The following is a 23,812-nucleotide window of genomic DNA, read 5'->3' on the forward strand; positions in this document are numbered from 1 at the left end:
GGCAGTCGAAGTCTTAAAATTCCAGGAGTCGGAGTTGGTTTCCCTACCGACACCACAGCCCTTGTTCTTGACGAGTAAAAATGCGGCTTCTCTTGGATTTGCGGGAGTAAAGAAATTCGTTTAACTAAAACTAATACACATCAGTATGGATTACAGTACAAAGTCTGTAATCCGGACGTCCATTATACGGAATACCCTTTAGATCATAATTGCTCTTTATTTCATAAATTACGGTTTCATATTTTTAATTGTATAATTTCTGCATGCCATCTTACCAGATTTAAATTGATGATCTATAATCCGGAAAAACCCCTAATCTGAATCGCCAAAGTCCCGACGAGTCCGGGTTACAGACTTTGTACTGTATTTGCCTTGTCTTTTTTTGTCTAGAAAGCAAAGATATTTCACAGAATCGTCGTTTAGACAATAATCAAGAATCTTCTTACCATTAGATAGCAGTATTTTTATAACCACGATGTTCTACTCTTCTATGCTGTAATATAGTTTCAGATGTTTTCCCTTCAGTTAAAGTAGTTGCATTTTTAAATTTCATGTCTCAATCTATATTTACACAGTCAAACTGCTGATTTGCATGGAAAGCTGCACCTATTAAGAGTGTAGCCTGCATTTTATATTCACGGTTGAATAATTCAGATTTTTTAAGTCTTATAATTTTGGAATAATTTTGAATAATTTACAAAAAATTTCTGCTTCTTTAGGCATATTTTAGTTTCAAGACTTATGACTTTACTGTCTCTTTATTTTCTCATCCAATAAAAACGTGTGCAACTGTAATTATAACTACTTTTTTTATCATTGGATTTGTAAGAATACAGCCACATTCTTGTTTTAAGAATTTAAGAAGCTTTTAAGATAAAAAATGTTCACCCTCTTTTTATGTAACTACAATAGTTTTAATTTGATTGTATTAAAATTTTTTGATGTGTTCATTTTATGATTTACACTACTATATTTTTATATTTAAAAAACAAGTGCTGTTTTTTAGTTCTGGTCTGTCGGGATTGGGCTATTAATTTCATAATTTAATTTGTTTTCCCCCAATCAATTTTAGTTTCTAAATATTAAATTTCTGAATTGTGCGTTTGTTAGCTCAGGCTAATTTTTTTATTTCTCGAGCCATGAACCCCCCCCCCCCCTTGATGAAAATGTTTCAGGAAATTTAAAATCCATTTGTTTTTATTTTTAAAATAAAAAAGGTTTATTTATTCGAGTTTTGTTTTTGTTCAGTTTTGATTTATTTGGTATTTTTGGAATTGTTCTCATTTTGATTTTGTTTTTAAATTTCTAGTTTAATTTTTTAAAGTTTTTTGCTTATGTGATTTTGTGCGGCAATTCTTTGCACTTTTTTTGCATTGTTTTGCACTTTTTACACCAGTTCATTTTGTTTTACCTTGCAGTAACTGAATCTAGTTTAGAAGAAATATTGATTTTAAATTATATGGAGATTCTATTGTAACACGGTGTGCTTTTGAAAAACTATTATTTAAAATTATTATTAGAATTGAATTTTTTAATTAAAATTAATTATTTAAATTAAAAAATTCAATTCTAATTATTAAATATCTAATTATTCCTTTAAAATAAACCATAACATCTGTTAAATAAAGATGAAAAGTAAAAAAAAAAAAAAAGGAAGTTAATGAGAAACTAAAAAAATATCCCCCATCACATTCAACAGTTTTCGTTCCTCTGTATATATTTTTCTTTTTGATGATGCACTGTACTTATCTTTTATAACTGAACTGTTGTGGACTTCTAATGTTGATTTTTGTTTATTACTATCCTCAATCTTGTAAATGCTTCCAATGTTCTATTGTATTGTCTTTATTTGTTTTAATGTACCACCTGTTAACATAAGCCAGATTTTTAAACGCATTACAGCCAAAACCGCCGATTTTTGGACATGCAATCCATAGAGAATATCTAAAAGCGGACTGTCCACAATCAAACTCCACTTTCTCTAAATTCTCACCAAGATGAAATCCGCAGATGTTGTCGCGGACGGTTTATTTTTCCCCGATGGAGGAAGTCTTAGCGACCTCTAAAGTCTTAGCAACAGATAGAATCCCCCCCCCCCTCGTGGGATATTTTGAAGTTCAGTTTTCAGTTTAAATGCTATTCGTACATTTAGCAGAAATAGCCATTAAAAATACCCCTAAAAATTAAATTCAACATTTGAAATGCCTTCTAGTTGGGAGGATTCAGATTTTCTCCAAAGATCGAGAGGAAGGGAGGACAATGCGTACCAGGCCCGTAAGCGGAAAATTTCAGAGGAGGAAAGTGCAAAATTTTTTGTTAATAAACGAATATACGTTTACACTTTATATGAATTCTACTGTATGGGGGTAAACCCAAGCTTAAATGACCAATGTAGACAATTCTGTTTTTACTCGAGGGAATTAATTTTGAAATTTCAACTGTTAAAGAAGAGGACAAGGTCCTTAGGGGATTCGATGCAGCATTCCCCCGCGGGGTACACGGCGAAGCCCCAGAAGCCAACTTAATATTAAAATTCTAGTATTCTCAGCGTTTTATGAAAATAACTGAATGTAAAACTCAGTCCTTTACCTGGGGCACCTCTGCCTACGTCCCTAATGGGTAAATCTTCTCAAGCGACTTTTTATATGCCTTTTGCCTTTCTATACAAACGCGTGCAAGAACACACCAAGATGCTTAATTGGGGAGTCTAGTCATTAAATAAATTATATAAATATCGAGAATTTGGACTTAATGTACCCCTGCAAATAACCTATATATGCAGACTATAAACCCCTGCAAACCCCTCTCCCCCACGAAACAGAAAATAAATCTTTTATACGATTTTGAATTTTCGTCCGTACAAATCCTGCCCACCGTCCTCCAACTCCCGCGAAGCAAATGAAAAAATGGTGCCTGTGTTCATTCTTACATATGGCAAAATGACAAATTTGCCCTCGTAAAAAGGACTCATCCGTTCCCCCCTTTCCATTCTCAGAGAAATTGTCAAGAAAAAAAGAAACTTCAATTTATAGATTTTAAATAAAAATACAATAAAATCGATTAAATAAGAATAAATAGAAATTTATTAAGTAAAATAAAATAAGTACGTACTTCATCAAATGGATTTTTTTCTAATAGTAGTAAAGTTTTTGTGCATCGAAAATTTTCTTCGTTGACCATTCAACAAATAATAAGAAGAAATTTGTAGATGATACATAACACGTGGCTTTCTAGACACATGGAAAATGACCATTACATGGTACTAGGTCTGAAGAAGTATTACTCTGAGTAGTGCAGAACATCTGCGTGTGTAATCGGTGTAAGTACGGCATTTACTAGTTTTAAACGTGCTCACAGAGTGAATTCCCACGGCTTTTGGAACTCGAACTACTTTGCGTAATACTGTACGTAACGATTGACGGATGGGTGGCAGAAGAAGAAAGGTGGGGGTCGCAAGCGCCCATAGTCCCTGCCCCATGTAGCATTTAAGGTACATTTATTTTTCTTCCTTGGTAAGTGCAAATTCTTTTGCATTAAAAAAAAGCTCAGTGCTGGTCGGGTGGTCGGCGCTGCCTGCAAAGAAGGGCTTGCAGACCCGCTTCCGCCGGCCCAGTCACTGAATCGGCCTTCACAATCACTGAAGTTTCTGGATGTCAGTTTTAGTAGCATTTCCTCACGCCAGACAGGGATTCATGTGCAGATATGTTACTTTAGCAAAAAGTTTAGGAAACAATTTTTATGCAGGATTGTTTTGATTTTGATAAGGCTGGTGAGCTCGTATTTAAATTCATTTATACGCGAGGTCCACGAGAAGTTCTAATGCATTGCAATATACAGGGTGATCAGCAAATAAGCCCTGATTTCAAAATTAAATATCTCAACAACAAAGATGGATAGAGTTATGCGGTAAATTGTATGTTTATTAGCAAAACTGTAAAAATGGTGTACAAAAGTTTAAAAAATTTAGTTGTGAAAATCGTTAACAGATGGCGCTCTAATCGCAATGAAATATCAATAGCCTTTAAAATGTGCTTCGAAGTCGAAAGTGATCAGTACAACTGTTGGCTAGTGAAAAGAGGCTAGCGTAGAAAGTGAAATAATGTATTCCATTGAATAACGTGTAGTTTGGTTCTGGAATTTCACCGATTAGAACATAGTCCTACGGCAACACGTCGCAGTTTTCAAAACCGATTCAATGTTCCAGTTGGACCCAATGCGAAACCCATTCGCATGCTCTTCGCGAAATTCGAATGGAATGGCAGCGTGGCTGATGATCGAAAGGGAAATGTTGGGCCTAAGCAAACTATAGTCACTCCTGAAAATGCAGCCAAAGTTTCTGGATTTGTTCAGCAAAACCCTAGGAAAAGCATCCGACGGATTGCATCAGAGACAGGTTTGAAGTACACGAGCACACAAAAAATATTTAAAAATAGCCTACGGCTGTTTCCATACAAAATCCGAAGTCATAAGGCCATACCCATGAAAGCTGTGCAACAAAGGGTTGACTTTGCGAATCAGATTCTAACAATGATCGACAACGACAGATCTGATGTGAGCTGTATCTGGTTCACACACATTTGAATGGCACATTTGCATTTGAATGGAATCGTTAATAAACAAAACTGGAGATTTTGGGGTACCGAAAATCCTCATTTGCGTGAAGAAAAAGCACTGCATTCGCCTAAAGTTATGGCATGGGCTGCGGTATGCGCCAGAGGCATTATCAGACCCTTTTCGTACGAGAAACGATAACTACTGAACGTTATGTTACAATTTTGGAACAATTTGTCAGCCCTCAACTAGCGCTGGAGGATCGACCAGGTATCGACTGGTTCCTGCAAGATAGGGCTCGAACATCGATCAGCACATCGAACAAACAAAAGTTTTTCACTTTCTTCATGAATACTTTTGGAATAGAGTAATTGCGTCAGATTATCCTTAATTTACTGACACAGGAATAGCTTGGCTTCCATATTCTCCCTATCTGAGTCCTGCTGATTTTTTTCTGCGGGGCGCATTGAAAGACGCTGTCTATCGAAAAAAATCCTGCTACTCTACATGAGCTTGAATCGTTGATTGGTGTTGCATGCGATTCCATTTCCCTCGAGACATTGCAAGACGCGATGTTAAATTTCATTGTTCGTTTACGCCACCTCATTGTTTCGAACGGTGAACATTTTGAAAAAATCGTATTTTAATTGCAAAAGCTGCTTCACTGTATTTTTTTAATTAATTTTTTTTACTCCTTTCAGGGAAAGAGTTTTCAGCGCAGAGCGCCATCTGTTAACGATTTTTGTAACTAAATTTTCCAAACTTTTGTACACCATTTTTACAGTTTTGCTAATAAATGTACAGTTTACCGCATAATTCTACCGATTTTTGTTGTAGAGATATTTATTTTTGAAATCAGGGCTTATTCGCTGACCACTCTGTAAGATATTTGGCCTTATTTCTTTTACAAATAGATTTTCCGAACAACATAAGATTACTATTCAATTTATCATGAATCCTATACCGCCTTATAGAAAGAAGACTAGATTTGTCAGGTTTAAATGTTGGTCTTCTATTTCCTTTCCTGGAGTCTTCAAAAGGAGGGATTTTTTTCTTAAGAGTTTTTAACAACCGATATCCGGACACGTGAATTTAGCAATAACAGCAATGTCGTCTGCATAGCAGTTAGGAGCAAGTTATGACAGTTTGGGTGAAGTCAAACGTAAAACACATAAAGGAAATATTTTTTCAATAATCTGCATTGATTTATTAGCAGGTAAGTTAAGTATTATCGGTAGGTTAAGTATTCTTTTTAACCTACCAATTTGAAAAAAAAATATGATTTCGGAATAATTTGCGATTATTATATGTCACAGTTTTAATCAAACCGATACAAGAGCAAATGGGGTGCTAAAATTTAATGAAATACAAGCATGTCATAAAAACATGGAGAACGACACCTACTTCGCTTCATCCATGACTTTCTCTTTGAAGTAGCTATTAAAAACAATATAATCATTGCTACTACTGATGGCTTCATAAAATAAACTATTTGTACCAGATGGGTAATGGAAAGTAATTAGCATATTTTTATTCTCATATAATAACAGAGTTACTGAAATGTACGCATAAAGGGAATCAGTCGAAGGTCCAGTTTTTTTATGGAACTTGCAAATTGTTTACAAAGATTTAAGGAATTATCTAACGTAAATGAACTAGGTACTCGGCACTAGATCAGTGACAGCAACTTGAAATCAATCAAAGGGGCATTTACTCTCTGGGAAGAAGCTTTCGTTAAAAAGAGAACCGTAGCTTTGATTACACATCCAAGTTAGCACTTAGTGCTCAAGATGTTGCCATAATGAAATGTCATCCATAATACCAAATATGGTTATTTTAAGTAATGCTAAATTTACAACAAAATATTATTATTATTACATACTTTTTTAATTACTTAAACAATGAATTCCTTGAAGATAAACAGTTTTCAATTTTGTAGCTGTATTTCCATCGATTTTTCATGTATCACAATTAGTTGTAAACATGATTATTTAAATTACCAAATTACATTTCATGAATAATTCTATTAGATGTAACCAATTAGGAGGAATTTTGATGTTAAAATATACTCTACATGTTGATTGTTTTGTATTATATAAATTAATAAGTGACCTTAATAAACTTACACATGCTTTTTCTTTTCTCTTAGATTAAAGGTAATCTTTTTAAACACTTTTTGCACTTAAGCCAAAAATTATGCATACTCTTCAAGATAGAAACTGGCATGCAAATTTTATTGTAGTTAGTTTAATACAATATGAAAAATGATGAGAGTACAATGTTGCAAAATAAATTACTACTTTTTCAAACTTTCATTTTATATGTTTACAGATGTCCTTTACTGCTTCCCATTGTAAACGTAAAAGATGCTGCTTCAGATATCATAGATGCTGTTCAAAGAGAAGAGCGGTTAGTTACTGTTCCTCGGAGATGTCTCTTTCCTATTTTCGTTCTGAGGTATGTCATATAAAAATCTTCTGTCAGATTTCTTAAGATATTACACTCAAATACTTCATTTTTGTATGTTTATGGACTATTTATTTTTTCAGCTGCAGCAGATAGCAATAAGAATAATACATAAACACCAAAACTATATTCTTAGGAATTTTGTACATATTGTTACGTTATTTTCTTCTTTCACGTTCGTACGGGGTTCGTAGATTTGGAGTGAATAACGACGACATTTGATGAAGCATCGAAACACACTTTATTGGCCAGTATTGTCAGGGCAGCTCCAAAACATGTTTTTACAGTCTTCGATGAACTACTATAAACACGCTGACACGATGAGCGACACAGCCTCCCGGCAAAGCACTAGAGTACAGCTCCCGACTCTGCTTTGTCTGAACTCCACATACTCTCGAGACTCTCCACGCTACAACTCGCGATGTACTCGACGACACACAGAGCACAGGTCCCGACTCTTCGGTTCAGTCGTTTCCGGAGCTTAACACACTCTCTCAATGATGCACTAACCGCGATACAGTAAGAGTCACTTCGATGCACTCGACGACCCACTCGGCACTTGCTGCCCGGCTGTCAACTTCATCGACTCCGCAGGGATTGATTCGCTAAACGAGACACCAACTCGATACTGACTATCTTGCACTATCGAGGAGGCACACTCTCCCTCACTGCGCACCAGCAGAGTTTATATAGCTTTTGGCTTGCGTTCGAGAACATTCTGGGCTAAACCGGTAAGAATTCGTTCCAGAAGGTTCTCCATCCGTCTATAGCATATCGCCAAACAGGCGATTTCTCGCCAAATGTGGCAACCCTGCCTGCTTTTGCTATTTTATGGTAACCCTAATACTGCTTTCCGAGGAAGCTTTCTTACCACGCCTGTACATTTCGTAACAATATATAATTTTAGTGCAATTATATGTGAATTGTATTTTTCTGTATAATGTTAACATGAAAAACCTAGAGAGAGATCATGTTCTTCCAGAACAGTAAGAATACAAGGACAAGTATATTTAACATTGAATAAATGGGTGCCTCGTAAATTTGGCGAGCTATCGCTAAAAGTCGCCAAACTTGGCGACATTTTGGTCCGGTCCCTGTATCACTATAATAAGTATTGTAATTGATAACTATATTATCTGTAAACGTAATTCAGCCCTCATATTGCCTTCTAGTAATTTTGGAAAGCAGAGACTACTAGAAATATTTCGGCGGAAAGATGCAAACCGTATAAAGCTCTCAGTTGTTGTTCTTACAAACTGTTAGTTCAGCGTGAGTTCAGAGTACTGCGATATCTTCAAGTCAATTTAACATTGAGTAAACGGCTTTCTCGCTAACTTGGCAAGCTCTCGCCAAGATGGCGACGGTTTTTTCGCCAACTTTAGCTGATTGTAACTGATTAACTGTAATTGATGTTCTGTGTAACTGTAACCATATTCGGCCCTCATATCCGCTTCCTGTTTTTTCGAAAAGCAGAAAGTACCAGAAATATCACGGTGAGAGGGTGAAAATTATATATGACCGGAAAAAGCGTCTGTGTCCGTGTTAGTTGATCATGAAATCGGAGTACTGAGATATCTCTGGGTTAGCTTTGTTCTTTAGATGATCTTTGCATTGCGTTCTGTTTAACATTCTTAACAGTTTGAAGTGTAACTACCGTCTGTATTTTGTGATATTGTGAAGAGTTCTACAACTATTTTTGTGGAAAGTTCCAGAACTTTAAAGTATTTCTTTTGATAAAATAAATTTTATTAACCTATCATCGGACCCGCATGTATTCAATCTATTACGAACTCATACGCAAGCAACAATATAAAAAATATTCGAGCATACCTTTTTCAATCAAAACTTGGTATCAGTTAATAATTAGTGTTCAAAATATCAACTGAATTTAACTTAATTTAAAATAAGTTCGTCATTAAACAGCACATTCTAGCAAACGAAGATTAGATGCTATTTGGATCTTATTCTTTATAATATTGAAACTTCTTATAAGTTTACAACTCATACAATAATATATAGAGATAATTTTAAGGATAAGCAGTTAGTTATAAATAATTAAATTATGTAGTTAGATAACCTTAGTTATTATGGATTTACATGGCCACTATTAAATTTTATTTTTTAACACTATTTGTTAAAAAGACCTATTAAAATCAAAATCAAATGAAATTTCACTGTTTAAAATACATGTAATTTATGACATTGATTCTTAAATAATATTAGAATAATTATACATTAAAAGCTACAAAACATTTATTTTATGTTTTCTAACAACAGCACTCAAAATATTTATCCTTCATTTTAATTTGAAGCCTTCCCAAACATTTGGCTTTTGTTGTTTGACTTCTGAATTAGAATTTGGCTAATTTATATCGATTTCCTTCTCTTTAAGCATCTTTCCTAAGAATTAGATATTTGTCTCAATATGCAAACCAATGCTCTCCCTAGTTTCTGCGTGCTTTATCTCCTAACTTATCAACCTCTCCACAATGTACCTATGAGGGTTTACTGGATCTGGTAAAAGTTAAATAGTCCAAAATGTCAGACATACATGAAGCAATTTATCGCTATGTCTAAAAAATAACTACAATATCAGATGAAGGTTTAAATAAGCCTCTTATTTAAAAAGAACGTAGGACACGAAAGCATGTTCTGATGCTAGCAAAATCAATTACAGCTCACGGTGATGTAATTAAACACGAACAGGCAAATTCAAATTTAAAAATGTGGACTAGTGGTCAAAGATTATACAATTTAATTTTAATTTGATCTGGCCCGGTAACTCTATCATATGAGGAAATAGAAATTATAATAAAGGCTGAAATCATAAACATTTGGGTAATTTACATAATAATAACTGCACATACCTTTGAAGAATAATTTTCTTTATGTGTTCAGTTTCTTTCTACAACACGTTTCCTTTTCATTTTAGAATTTTGGGATTTAATTAAGGATTTCTGTTATTCTAAAAAACACTACATGCATTTAGAATATATAGAAAAAGGTGGATAAATTTATTTCTTTAGTAAAATTAATATTCAGAAGAAATATAAAATATAGATGGTATAGGCCGGGTACAGAGCTGGTGTGACAGAATTTTTAGAATTTAGTGACACACGGAGCAACAAAATCTAGAAATGGCAAAACTTTTAGAATTTAGAGCAGGCATTGGAAACATAATTTAAAAAGGCACTAGGCAGCAGAATTTAGGATCCACAGAGATTGCATCAGGTGGGAAATCCCTAGTGCCCGCTCTGTGTATGATGCATCAATACATATTAGATGAATCTTTTAAATTGTGTGTTTTCAATTTTTTTATTAATAAAAAAATCCCTTTCTATAATGCCTGTCCAAGTGATAAGATTAGAAGCATTTTTGATATTTTCCATGCTTGTGTCTAGTGAAAAGTAAAGAAAATAAAGGGAAGATAAACATGTTGAGAAAAAGATTCTAGTATCAGAAGTAAAACATTCAAATATTGTTTTCATTGTTCTTCCAGACGTTCTCCAAAAAGTAAGAAATTCATCACAAACTTTCTGTAAAATACATCCGTGTTGATACCACAGAGATATTTTCATTCTGTCACATATTTTTCGAATCTTCTATAATCGTGGGTCTATAAATCTTGCCTTCAAATCCTTTTAAACTTTCCAAGCTGCAATGTCTAAAATCCTAAAGAAATATTATCCCTACCAATTTGTAACAGCAAAAAGACGGAAATATTTTGAAAAAAAAAAGGGGGAGAGGGAAAAAAACTGATGCATATTCTGAGAAGTTTGAATATTCTGAAACAATTACATGGTAAGAACTTTTACTATGAAAAAATTAAAAAGAAGACATTTTTAATTAATTAAATAGCTAATTTTGCTTTTGTTAAGAGCTGTTTCACAAATTGTGCTTCATAGCATTATACCTTGTTTATTTTTCAGATTGAAAATATTGTATAATAAGTTACCAAAATGAAACTTTATAATATGACAGCAAAAAATAAAAATGTTTTATTTTAATGTTATTTTTTAAATATAATTTCAATATATTACCATTATTTTAATGAAATTTATCAATGTTACGATGTTTTAAAAAAAATCGTCGAAAAATTCCCAGATCTCGGAATTAAAAATTTTCAATAGAAACTGATCTTAAAATTGCCAAAATGTTGATAAGTCGCCAAATTTAGAACCGTTTAATAAAAGAATTCACATCCCAAAAAGCGAAAAGTTGTTTAAGAACTCTTTATTAGAAAAAATGAATTTCGAAATGTTTATGTTTCACTTCTTGCTTAGAAACTCTAGTATCCCATCATTTATATTAGAATTAAATTAAAACCCATGAACCCATTCAAAAGATAACCATCAAAATTAAGGACTTTTAAGGACCAAAAATCAATTCCAAAAAATCTAAGGACTTTTAAGGACCATGTGAACCCTGATTTAAGGTAAAAAAAAGTCAGAAATAAATTTAAAAAAAAAAAAAAAAAAAAAAAAAAAAAAACTTGCTGTTGTTTATTAACTTAAAAATAACTGCTTTAAGTGCGATATTTAATTTAGTCATGCTGTAAATCCTACACATATTTAAACAAAATATACTTTTTTATTGCATTATTTAAACCAATCAAGGGAAGTTCATTCAAAGAAGCATTTAACGGAAATTCATACATCATGCAAAAACTTTTATGGTATTCTACCCCATGAAAAATTTACTTTCCAAAATAGAATCATGCAATTAGGATTTTTTTAATTATCATGCAACAAAATTCATAAATAAATTAGATATATACAATGATCCTTTTCTGAGATATCCTATTCCTGTCTTCCAAACGATTCTTTTCTGCGATATTCTGACAAAAATTAGTGTTCTGCTTTTGAATAAATTGTTCAATGAGGGCTAGAAATTCATCGAATTGATGAGGTGTCATCAATATCAATTCGATGAAAGATGAGGTTCTTTTCTCGTAAAAGAAATTACGATGCATTCAAGTGCATTTCTTCAATTAAATTATTTACATCTCCTTGCTGCAATCATCTGTCACAGATTAATATAAAGCATTGCATTCTGCTTCTCTTACATAAAGCAAGCAATACTTACTGATGTATACTTACTTGTAAAGTAAACAGAAAATACAATGATGCCAAATTCTATGAAATGAATTTTTCTGAAATATATAGTAGAGGGAAGTTATATAAATATTACTAGTTACAGTTTTGAGAGCTGCCCAGATAGTATAGTGGCTAAAGGAACCTACTGCAGTATCGAAGGGCTCGGGTTCAGTTTTTTTTCCCCCCTGAAGTAAAAGAATTTTATTGACAAAATAATACTGATATATAGAAATGGTTATATTTACTTTTGATGGGCAGCTGTTATTCCAGGTAAGACAAATGGAGAAGCAGCACAACTAAAAGAAAATATACCACTGGGGGGTCAATTCAACGGCACTGTGCTGCACATCATGAAGTGTATAAAATACAATAACATATTAAAAGATTAAAACAGCTTTGTTCGTAGACTTTTCATAACTATAAATTTGCCATGTGGGAAAATAATTTGTAAATTGGTAACAATTTTTTTAGACATGATTTGCATTACAGAATGAACGATTTTCTAACTTTTCGAAATTAATTGACATTAGTAAAACATTTTTGGCATCTAATGTTGACTATAAGAACAAGGTTTCACTTCAATAAATTCGATAAAAAAATAAAAAATAAATTGTTTGAAAGAAGATCACTTAGATATGTTTATGCAAGTAAAATCATATTTAAGTAGTTGAAACACTATAAATTTGGACAGCATGCATGCTGAATGGTTAAATCTTAAAGACAGAAGAAAAAAGGCTTAATATATACTTATATAAACATAGCATTTACTTATTTTTTTGCTGATTAATCAAATAATAACTAATCATGATTACTATAATTATTACTACTGTAGCTAAGCTTTATTTTAGCAAATAATTTTGTTATTTTTACATGCATATTAATGTATTAATTTTTATAACTAATAAAAAGTTTCTTAAACATATATGTTTTTGAAAATAGTAAATGCTATTAAAAGAGAATTAATTTAAATAAAAAAATAAAGAGTAATAAATATAAAAAAGTAAAAAATAAAAGCTGCACAAACGATACTTGTTAAAAAAAAAAAAAAAGAGTTCCACATCAGTAGTAAAAAAATAGAGGGAAGACTGAAAAGGAGGATTGCAATTTGTATATTATTATAAAATTTTATCATCACCTTTTGATTATAGACAAAATCGAACAGAAAAATCGGAAAAGAAAGAAACTTCTGCAATCCACAGACCATAGGTTTATCACAGCTATGGTATAAAATAATACTTTTTCCAAAATGTTATTTAAGTAAGATGAAATAATTTTTGAAATTATTCACTTTTTCATGTGATGAGCAATATTTTTTTATGATATCAAAGATAAATAAAAGAGCTTATGCAACATCAACTGGTAGCAGTAAATTTTGGTGCTTTTGATCAATATTTATATCAGACAGACTATTAGCTGAAAAGAATAAGATGTAAATGCATTATCAGTTTACGGTTTTTTAACATATGACAGACTTTCTTTTTCCACAGGTTATTTCCAAGGAAAGTAACTCAACTGATTCTTGATTTTCTGCAGTATAACATTATCCCTCACAATTTAGAAAAGGTAATTCCCACTCAAGAAGAGACAAACTGATGCACCTTTGGGATCTGAGGATGTATATTTGAATGAACAAAAAAAGTGTACTTATCAAAATAAATTTACAAATTTCACATTAAATTGTTGCTTTCTTCTGTATACCTTCAATTTGGAGAGTTCTCAAAATAGCAAGAAGCTCATATGACCACATAAATTCGAATGAGTTTCTAATATATTAAAAAAAATGAATACACCAAATGCTTGGTAATACATTACTGTCATTTAAACGCATATAACATTAAATGGAAAATTCAAATACTAAGTAAATAAATGTAATACTGCATAATATCAGCAACATGTTTAATATGCCAAACAGTTTAACAGCAACATGTCAATATACCAAAATACAACAAACTGGAATTTAAATAAATTTACCTTCACAATACGGAAATAGTTAAGTATCTTTGTTCATACACAGTATGTCTTACACTATAATACAACATGAAAATAAAATTATTTTCGGAACAGTTCACATTTACTTTGCTTCACATGAAGCTACCTATTAATATCATAAGAGAAGCTACAGGACAATGTAACTGGTGCACAGACTTCACATTTTCTCCTTCAGTGAACAATCATAATTTTTATAAACTTAAACATACCTCAACCATCAGTATTCAACTACTGAGATGCATTAATGCCAGCTTTTCATGTTATTTCACTGAAATAAAAGCACTTAGTTTCATTTTGTTCATGATATTCTGAATGGCAAGTAAATAAACAAACAACTACAATACATTAGAACATGCAGGAAAAAATTGTAAAGTTTTTTTCAGGTGGGAAAAAATTGCTGTTAAAAATTTCTAATGATAAAAACTCCCATTTAATAGTAATTGAAACGAAAATTAAAAATTACATTAGAATTGATATATAGTTTTCGTATCTATAAATCAGTTTTAGAAATTTAATGCTCACACATGCATTGAACTTAATTTTGAGTAACACTATTTATTACTGAGATAAACATGTATCACATATATACATGCACATGTTAAATAATAATAAATTCCAACAATTTTTATTTAGCTTTTCAATTTTTTAAGCATAAATAATCTTGCTATAAAAATATAACTCTTAATAAGAACTCTTTAAGCCCTTTAGAGGACAATAATGAGTTTATCTGGCATTCAAAGTCTGCACTACAATGCACAAGAAAGAAATTCAGCTTGCCTGAATGTTCAGGATTAGAAAGGTATATGAATGAATCCTACTTGCAAAGCAGGTCTCTGTTCAAATGTGTACAGCCAAGTTGGCCTCATTTTTGGCAGTAATCCAATGTTCTAATGAAGTAATATAATATCCAATTAAATAACCCAAGGAGTAACTTTGGGAAACTAATCGAGTTTGATAAATGTAAATGATATTATCAACATCACATAATTTTCTGTGTAATTAAGGAAAATATTACTTCGCATACTGGCTGCTTTCACATTTCAGCAGTAATTTTAACAAAAAAGAGAAAGTTTCATAAACTCTTATAAATTAATGAACTGGATATAAAAGAGAACTAAATTAAAAATAAGATTATTCGAATCTCAGGTATTGAAAAAATTCTGATATGTCTCAGTGTTCAGTATGGAAAACTTGCAATGATAATTTCAGCCATCGGCTATAATCTTATAAAATTATTAAATATCCTTTAGTGACCACTGAATAAAAATAATTTTGCACACAGAAAATTTAATAATGGGAGAGAGATTCCTTTTTTTTTTTTCAGACTGCACTACATGAATGTAAAATGAACGAGTTAAAAAAAAAAATATTTTGGCACTTCTTGACTGAGAAGCAAATAATAAAACATAAAGCAGCAAATTCAAGACAAATAAAGTTGAGTTATTTAATTCTAATTTAAATCACAGTTGCTGCAAGTGCACTTTTTTATATAACTTCTCACTAAAATCAGGATCAATGGTTATAAAAGCAAAGTTTTAGACATACATTACAAGTACCAAAGTTGTTAATAATAAATGACCATGACAGTATGTACATAACAATAACTTATGATTCCCTGGGAAGCAGAAAACATACTGAATATGCTTATAATTTATTCTAAAATAATACATGTAAAATTTTTGGATTCCATTAGAGAGCAAAATGTATGATTTTACTTCCAAACATACAGATAACAAAGTTACTGAAAAATTACTGACTTTGCACATTAGAAGAGATTGATTTACTAACGAAACAAAGATATAGTTCATGAAAAATTACTGCATAAAAAGGCTGTAATTTAAGAACATACAGATACTAATTGCATTATACTGGCAAATAAGAAAATGAATGTTGCATATAATTATGCTTTTGTTTGAAAATCCTTTTCAGTTAATAATAATGAAACAACTTAAAGAACTAAAATAAAATCAATGGTCTTATCATCTGAGCTCTAAGAAAGCATTAGTGTAAAGAAAATTATATTCTGAATCAATAAATGAAACTACTGATTCAAAACATATATTAAAAAAATATATATATATCAATAATACTTCCTAGTAAACATGAATGAAATAATTTTAGTTTGGCAATCAGATTTTTCTGATTTACGAAATAACAAAGAATTAATAATACGATATTAAAAACAAATGAGTAAAATAGCAAGGATAAATGCTGGATATCAGGATACACATAAATGGAAAAATATATTTATAAAAGGAGTGTCTGGAAATATGAGATCAGTAAAACTAGAACACATTATTTGCTTAAGAGATAAATGTTAAATTATAATGGTCAAATTATAAAAAAAATAAAACTAGTTTCTGATACTCTTACTTAGCTAAACGCATCCTTATCATCATCGAACTTAATCAAAGCTAAACTCATCCTCACTGACTGCTTACACAGATAATTAAATTCCACAGAATTTCCATTAAAACTAAAATTCAAACGGTAAAATTAAAATTTCAATAAATAAATAAAATAAAATAAACCACAAGCAGTTTATAATTCTTGAACTTTTTAAATACAGATAACACACTGGGCAAAAGAAATCAGTTTATTTATGGAATCTAAAATTATGATCCAATTTCAATATTAATGGAATGCATGCAATAAAAACTTACTATGGAATATTTGACATTTATAATTAAAGAACAAATAATTTAAACTCTTGGTTTTATAGAAAGAATAGTAAAGGTTTTAAGACTAAACAATATCTAAACTCAAAATTCATGTTTTCAACTGTATTAAATTATAGGAAACTACTGTAAAATATACCACTGTCTTGTTATACTAGCTTTGTAGCTGAAAACTGTCCTGCATCTTAGTATAACAAATTATTTTTCTCATGCTATGTATATAGCATACACATGTCAAAAATTATTTTATGAATATTAATTCTATAAAAAATGAATACTTAGAAAACATTTACATTAAATTTTTACTCATTATTTAACACCAAAGTTCTGATCTGAAGATCTGTATATCACAATTTAGCACTATCACAGGCTCAGAAATTATATTTCTAGAGCCTGAGAAAAACATGAATAAATAGAACTATACATGCAATTGAAAAATTCCACATATTAAAGGTCTACATTTTCATGGACAACAAACAGTACACACTATGATTACAACAATAAAATGGACACTCATAGAAGAATAAAATATAAATGAGCAGCATATAAAAACAACTACACAAATTTACGATAAAACACCTTTTTAAAAATATATATTCGGCTGAAAAAAATCACAATGCATATTAACAATAAAATTTACAAACCAAATTTATATTACAATTTAAAATAAAAAGTATGATGACACTGCATTGTTTATGTAAAAGGAAAACAATAAATGTAATGTAGTAGTTCTCATTAAATTACAAAATAAGATTCATAACTTAATATTAGCAAAAAATTAAGAACAACAGTTTTTTGTATGGACTAGAAATGTATTTATAATAAGGTTTTATTTAAACATGATTATGTACTGTAGTTTTCTCAATTCTGATTTTTTTTCAATGGTAGAATAAAGGGTTAAAAAACTCCCTCAAAATATAAAATATGTAGAAACTCTTTTCTACATCACTACCTTCATCACTTCATAGAAGAGACACAGATCATTCTCTGTTCCATGAAAGAGGAAAATAGCATTGCAATTAATGAAAATGAAATTTTAGAATCATCCATACAGAATATGCACTGTTTACATACAATTATTCATCAAATATATTAAATGATCTTTATAACTAACATGAAGATAAATTTTGAATTAAAATTATTCATCATAAGCTAAATATTGTTCACAGTTTTTACTGAGAAAAATACCCAACAAAAAGAAATTACCAGAAGATTTAAAAGGTAGTACAAATTTTCTACATAAAAAAGGGAAAGCAGGAAAATAACTTCTTAGTTAAGTCTTATTGAGACTTTTTAGCAGTACATTATAAAGAAGTACTAACATTTTGACATTACTGAAAATATTAAAAGACCTGGAAAACCAAAATTAACAAAAAATGCAAATACAAAGATATTCAAAAGAACTTTGCAAGTGTGATCAAATTGCTACATCTGAAAACCAGGCAAACTTTGATAATGCTATGGAGTGAAGTTATCTGCAGAAGCAATAATTATATGCTTATATGCAAAGAAGATTATTATATATTCATCAAAACTAAAACGAAACCCCTGAAATTTCATATGCAGATAATAACATATCTGAAATGGGCCAAAAATACAACTAAAGTGGAAAAAAAATGGAAAATGTAATTCTTTTAAACAAAACTTTACAGTCTTTTTCACTGTTTAACAGATATATGTCTTTAGTTATGGAAATTGCTGAATCACAAGTTTAAGAAGCACCTAAAAGAAAAGTTTCAGAAAGATTGCTCATCACTTCTTACATGAAGAATCTTCTGATTTGGAATTATATGTCTTCATTGGGGGTTTCAAACGGCATTATAGTATTCAAATCATTTATGAAGAAATTCTAGAATTTTTTCGCTCTGACTGCTGGGGAACAATTAGTTGATAAGTGATTTGTATTTCAAATAAAATCAGCTTTGATATAAAATTAAAATTTTAAAGCAGCAGTAAAGAGAAAATAACATGGATATTATTTAACTGTTCGCCAAAAGTGATCTGAATATTATGGTAAAATATTTAAGATATATAAAATTAGCAAAGCAACAACCTTGTGGTGTAGATTTAGTCAAGAACTGAATATCTACTTCAAGGACAAACAGGCACAGGTAATTCCTAATTAGAAACAAATAAAAAAGCCATGGTCCTATTTACGCCCTACAGCAGTAAAATGAATGGGAAGCTAGTGCTATCTGTCAATGAAAGAAGAATGATAGCACTAGAAAGAGTAATGAAACTGAAAAAAATAAGTTAATAGAATTTTAAATTCATTCTATTTCATTAAACAGAATCATAATTCTGACTTTGGGTCTTCAAAAATTATCCAAAAATAGTCCAGTCGTGAATTGGATTTTCTTGAAGCTCTTCACATTAAAAAATATTTATCTTTTTTAATTAATGATTTAACTCCAATTCAGTCCTTTCTAACACTTTTAAAATTCTATTTTCAATTTTCAAAACCATTTTTGCCAACAGATGCCAACATTTTTGCCATTTTTGGTTTCTGCTTTGCTCCCGATGAGGCATCTGTTTGTCTTTCAAACTAATAGAGTTCTTGACAAAATCTACACCAAACAGAAAGTTGCTGCTTTTCTAATTTTAAGTTTTCCTTTGGCATGTTTCTTCGCTGTTTTTAATTAGGAGATATTTACATGAATTATGTTAAATAACAGTCTTTTATTGAAGAGGGTTTAAGGACAACTGTATTTTATGTTTTGGTGCAAAATTACAGCAAATGAAAGCAGAAAATTAATATATTCAATGCCAAAACAAATTCTGAATAACTTGAAAGCTAAAAAAGATCTATTAAAATATTAATTATTGCATTTGTCTAATATTTTTGTATTAAAAACATAACAGTCTAATATTTCTGTCATAACACTGATTTCACAAACTGAATTGTCTTTGTATAGCTATATACATCTTTAATTATTAAAAAATATATTTTAAATAACAACACTTCCTTTATAATAAAAAAATCACAGTTATAATTTATGTTCATATTAATTATAAAAGTGAGTGGTATACATTGGAGAGAGGTTAGTACAGGGATTACAGACAGCAATTTCAGCTACTGCAAAATTTTGTGAAAAATATCACACAATTTAAACTTTTGACAAGTTGTGGTGTCTAACATATTTCATGCATTTTCATTCAGTTCATTTCATACATTTTATTGCTTATATATACATATAATTCATAATTTGATATAAAATTTATATATATTTGTTCTTTTACAGCACATAATCATTTCACTACTTAATTATTTACCTAAATATAAATGCTTAGTAATGAAGCTCATGAAATTATGAGTGCTTCTTCATTAACTGTGTTGTTTCACTGCTAAAATTATATTATTAATGTCACTGAAATAATTCATTGTAGCAGCATCCGATTTTTTAAAAAATATTACAAGTCCATACATTTTCATTAAATGTGTTGTTTCATTGTTAAAATTACATTAATAATGTCACTGGAATAACTGTAGCAGCATCTGCATGATCTTTTCAAAAATAAGTTCCGATATTTTTCCCCATTATGGCATTGTATACCTTGCCAAAAAAAAAGGGGGTTACAGTTCTATATCTCCCATTCTACTGGATCGATTGCCGAAATTTAACTTGAGTTTTCTGTGTCCTGAAAGTACAACTTAAGTTATATATTAGATTTATATACAGCATTGTTCTTACAATGTCTTTAGTTATTTTTTTCACATTTATTTGTTTCTAGTTATTTTGACACAAAATCGGACTTTTGAAACATGGAAAACATATGCTAAATTTTAACAAATGGTCCAGTAGAATGGAAGATATAGAGCTGTTCCATTTTTAGCCCAAAGGGGCTTTGTCCCTGAAGGACTATTGTTTTCGTTTTGCAATTTTGCGTTGAATCACTATAAATATCCGTTTCACTTTTCAAACTGTTGCCACCAAATGCTAGAGTCCTGCATTATATTTGAAGAAATTAAATAATGAAAAATCTGCATAAATGTATGTATATTTATTGCATTGTGATAAAACAACGGTACATAGAGCCATGGAATTTTGAATGACGTAATCCTCCTACGAATATGGGCATGTGGAAAACCAAATTTGAAATTTGGAATTTGTTTTATTATCGATTTCATATTTTGCAAAACTTTAATGAATTTTTGATTAACAAACTCAAGGATTTCAAAGCGAGCAATGGCAACACTCTACGGGGGGAACCTTTTTATCTCCAACGTGCGGAAATGTGTATCGGAAATTCTTAAGATATGCTCATTTTAAAATTATTTTGCAGCATTGCTACTGAACTGAATTTTATGGTTTAAATGCAAAGAACATGTTATTTAATAAATGAAGGTAACACAAAAAACATTAAAAAAACACCCCTTTGGACATAATTTAAAATCTGAAACTTTTCAGATTTTTTAAGATATTTTATTTATTCCTTTATTATTATTATTAATATTTTTTTTTTTTTTTTTTTTGTGTGTGTGTGTGTGTGCAAGGTATACACATCAAATGTGTTACGAGGAATAAGTTGATAACCACTCACTGAAATTAAATGCATGAAACATATGGAAGTAAATAGAAAGAAAGTGCCTGTTCTACTTAAACACTAATTTCTTTTCTTGTCCATACTTCAGGAATGTCTTCTTTAGATAAAGGCTGTGTTACAATATCCTTCTCTTCATCACCACAAATAATTGTTGACGAACTTGCAGCACCTATTGATAAATCTGGTCCTGGATCTCCATGAAATGTTACATTTACTGTTGGGAGGCTGATTTTTCTGGGAGTTCTGTTAATTTTCGCAGCTAAAGCAGGGTCTCTGGTTCTAGTAGAGGCAGATGATAAACTCCCAGAACGAGGTCTACTAGATCGATGAACATGTTTCTTTTTAACAAACTTTGGCACATCCATTCGACCTGCTTTTAAAGTAGTCAGAGGTTCCAATTCATGACTTTCACTAGTTGGAATTTGATTTGGATAACTTGCACTACTAGATGATAAAGTAGACTCGGACAAGGCATATGGATTTTTCTCAACTGGCACAGAAGATGTTTCACAACAATTAAAGGATGGATAGTTCAATTGCAATTGTCCATTTTGTGGTCCAGCAATACTAAGAAGTGAAAGAAAAAAAAAAGTGGAATATATCCAACTGACAGCCATGAGGATAACTAAAAATGTTCCAATTTGCAAATAGGCTAAAACAACTGAAGGGAAGACTAATGCCCCAGCCATGAATGTAGTAAAAGCTGCCATTGCAACAGGACTTCCCACACGACTTAAAGCAAAAATAACAGATGATTCTCTGTCTTCTTGAGTTGAAAGTCTGTATGCAACACCATAATGTAAAGTCAGATCAACTGCTAATCCAATGGCTATTGACACTGTAGTGCTTTCCAAAACATTAAGTTTCCAACCCAATAAAACTAAGGATCCTACTGTGACAATTATTACACATGAAATAGTGAGAATGGCATAAACACTAATTAATAAATTGAGCGTAGTAAACAATAAAGCAAGAAAACATACAGCAACAGCGACACCAATTGCCACAACTGTGCCTTTTGATAAACTATCTTGCAAATCAAAAAATTCCAATTCACTAATAAACCATCCATTTTTTAAACCCTTTGGAGCATCAGCCATCATTTTGATAACCCAACTATTAACAGCAGTTTTAAATTCATACATTTCATTGTAAGAATTTGAATATGAATAAATGCTGTCATACTGAATGACAACTGCTTGAACTTTTCCACTTGACTTTGAAAAGCGTAACCCTTCTACTGATGAGACCACAAAATATCCAGGTCTATGATGCATCATCATTACTGCTTCCTTGATGCAGTAATTGAATATTTTCTCACTAAATGGAAATTTTGACGTTTCACAACATGGTGTCCTGTCCATCATTGAAATTCCATCGACACAACGCCTTTCCATAAAGTTCTTGAAAGTCTCTATGAAACAATTAAACAAAAGAGGCCCACTAGTGGACTGATAAAAACTCTGATTACGCAAACTTATGCAAAAGTTATACAACCAGCTCTGAGATTCTGGTAAAGCAATATTGAATTCTGGATCAAATACTATATCGCCACGGTCATAAGGGTTTAAGTAATTTCCTGAATCAATAGGAAGCACACCCCACACAACACGAACCGGTAATTTTCTATACAAATCTTGTTCTTTAGCTTTTTCAAACCAGAAATGCTTTTTTAAAAATAATTCATATTTTTCAAAAGGATGGTCAGCCTTGAATAACTGAAATTCTTTGGAATCAGGAAGCTGAAGCCTTGGGTAATAGAATACTACCACAGCCCCAGCAGCAGCTAAAGCACTGAACAGCACCAACCAAAAGTATTTTGATTTTATTATTATACAAGGCAGTATTTTTTCAAAGAAAATCCGAGATGAATCAGAGAAGTTGTAATGTAATTTCCAGATAGCATTACATAATGAAGAGCACCACCATATTTGTTGAAACTGTGGTAAATATAATCCAAGTGGCGGGATACACAGACAGCAAGTTGCAGAGCACCATTTTTCAGCCATGATAATAGATGCTGGAAGCCAAGAGACTGTGAATATGAAGTTGGCTAACACAGCAGTCCCAGCAAATATACTATAAATTTAAAAATATAGTCAGACTCAATACAATAATATCATTAAAAGTTACATGATTATTCATAGAAAAACATAAGAAGAAAATTTCAGCAATAAATATAACAAAAATTAATAAAGAACTACTACTGCAATGATAATATTTTAAAGCATGGGTAATCTCTAATTTACCACTTAAGAATGAATAAATTCTTTTGGAGCACTACAACAATGGATATGGCATCTAACCAGAATGCAGTAATAAATTAATAAAAAAGTTGAATTGTATGCAATAAAATACATCTACCAATGTATAGTTTCAATTAATATATGTATAAGAGGCAATTTCCCTCAGAAAGTCCGTCCTCCACAAAGGCAACACTTCTCTTACGCAGATAGCCCTCAAGCGATCTGCTGTAATCAAATAAAT

The 23,812-nt window shown here is 31.0% G+C and overlaps 2 protein-coding genes across 5 annotated transcripts in view; one reads left to right on the plus strand and one right to left on the minus strand.

Moving 5' to 3' along the window:
• Window positions 1–13,790, plus strand: part of LOC118186327 (short-chain dehydrogenase/reductase family 16C member 6-like) — a 67,653-nt gene extending 53,863 nt beyond the window's left edge. The window contains exons 5-6 of the mRNA XM_035356410.2: window positions 6,883–7,008; window positions 13,601–13,790. Of these exons, the coding sequence (XP_035212301.1) occupies window positions 6,883–7,008; window positions 13,601–13,706 (232 nt within the window). The 3' untranslated portion in view covers window positions 13,707–13,790. The remainder of the gene's footprint in view (window positions 1–6,882; window positions 7,009–13,600) is intronic.
• A 202-nt stretch (window positions 13,791–13,992) lies between these two features.
• The window catches only part of disp (RND transporter family member dispatched), a 116,334-nt gene continuing 106,514 nt past the window's right edge, over window positions 13,993–23,812 (minus strand). For all 4 annotated transcript variants that reach the window (XM_085825876.1, XM_085825877.1, XM_085825878.1 and 1 more), the window contains exon 7: window positions 13,993–23,404. In XM_085825876.1, the coding sequence (XP_085682002.1) occupies window positions 21,379–23,404 (2,026 nt within the window). In that variant the 3' untranslated portion in view covers window positions 13,993–21,378. The remainder of the gene's footprint in view (window positions 23,405–23,812) is intronic.

The sequence above is a fragment of the Stegodyphus dumicola genome, chromosome 10 (assembly GCF_044657685.1).
Source record: "Stegodyphus dumicola isolate Sdum_Otavi_A_Nest chromosome 10, ASM4465768v1".
Classification (NCBI taxonomy): Eukaryota; Metazoa; Arthropoda; class Arachnida; order Araneae; family Eresidae; genus Stegodyphus; species Stegodyphus dumicola.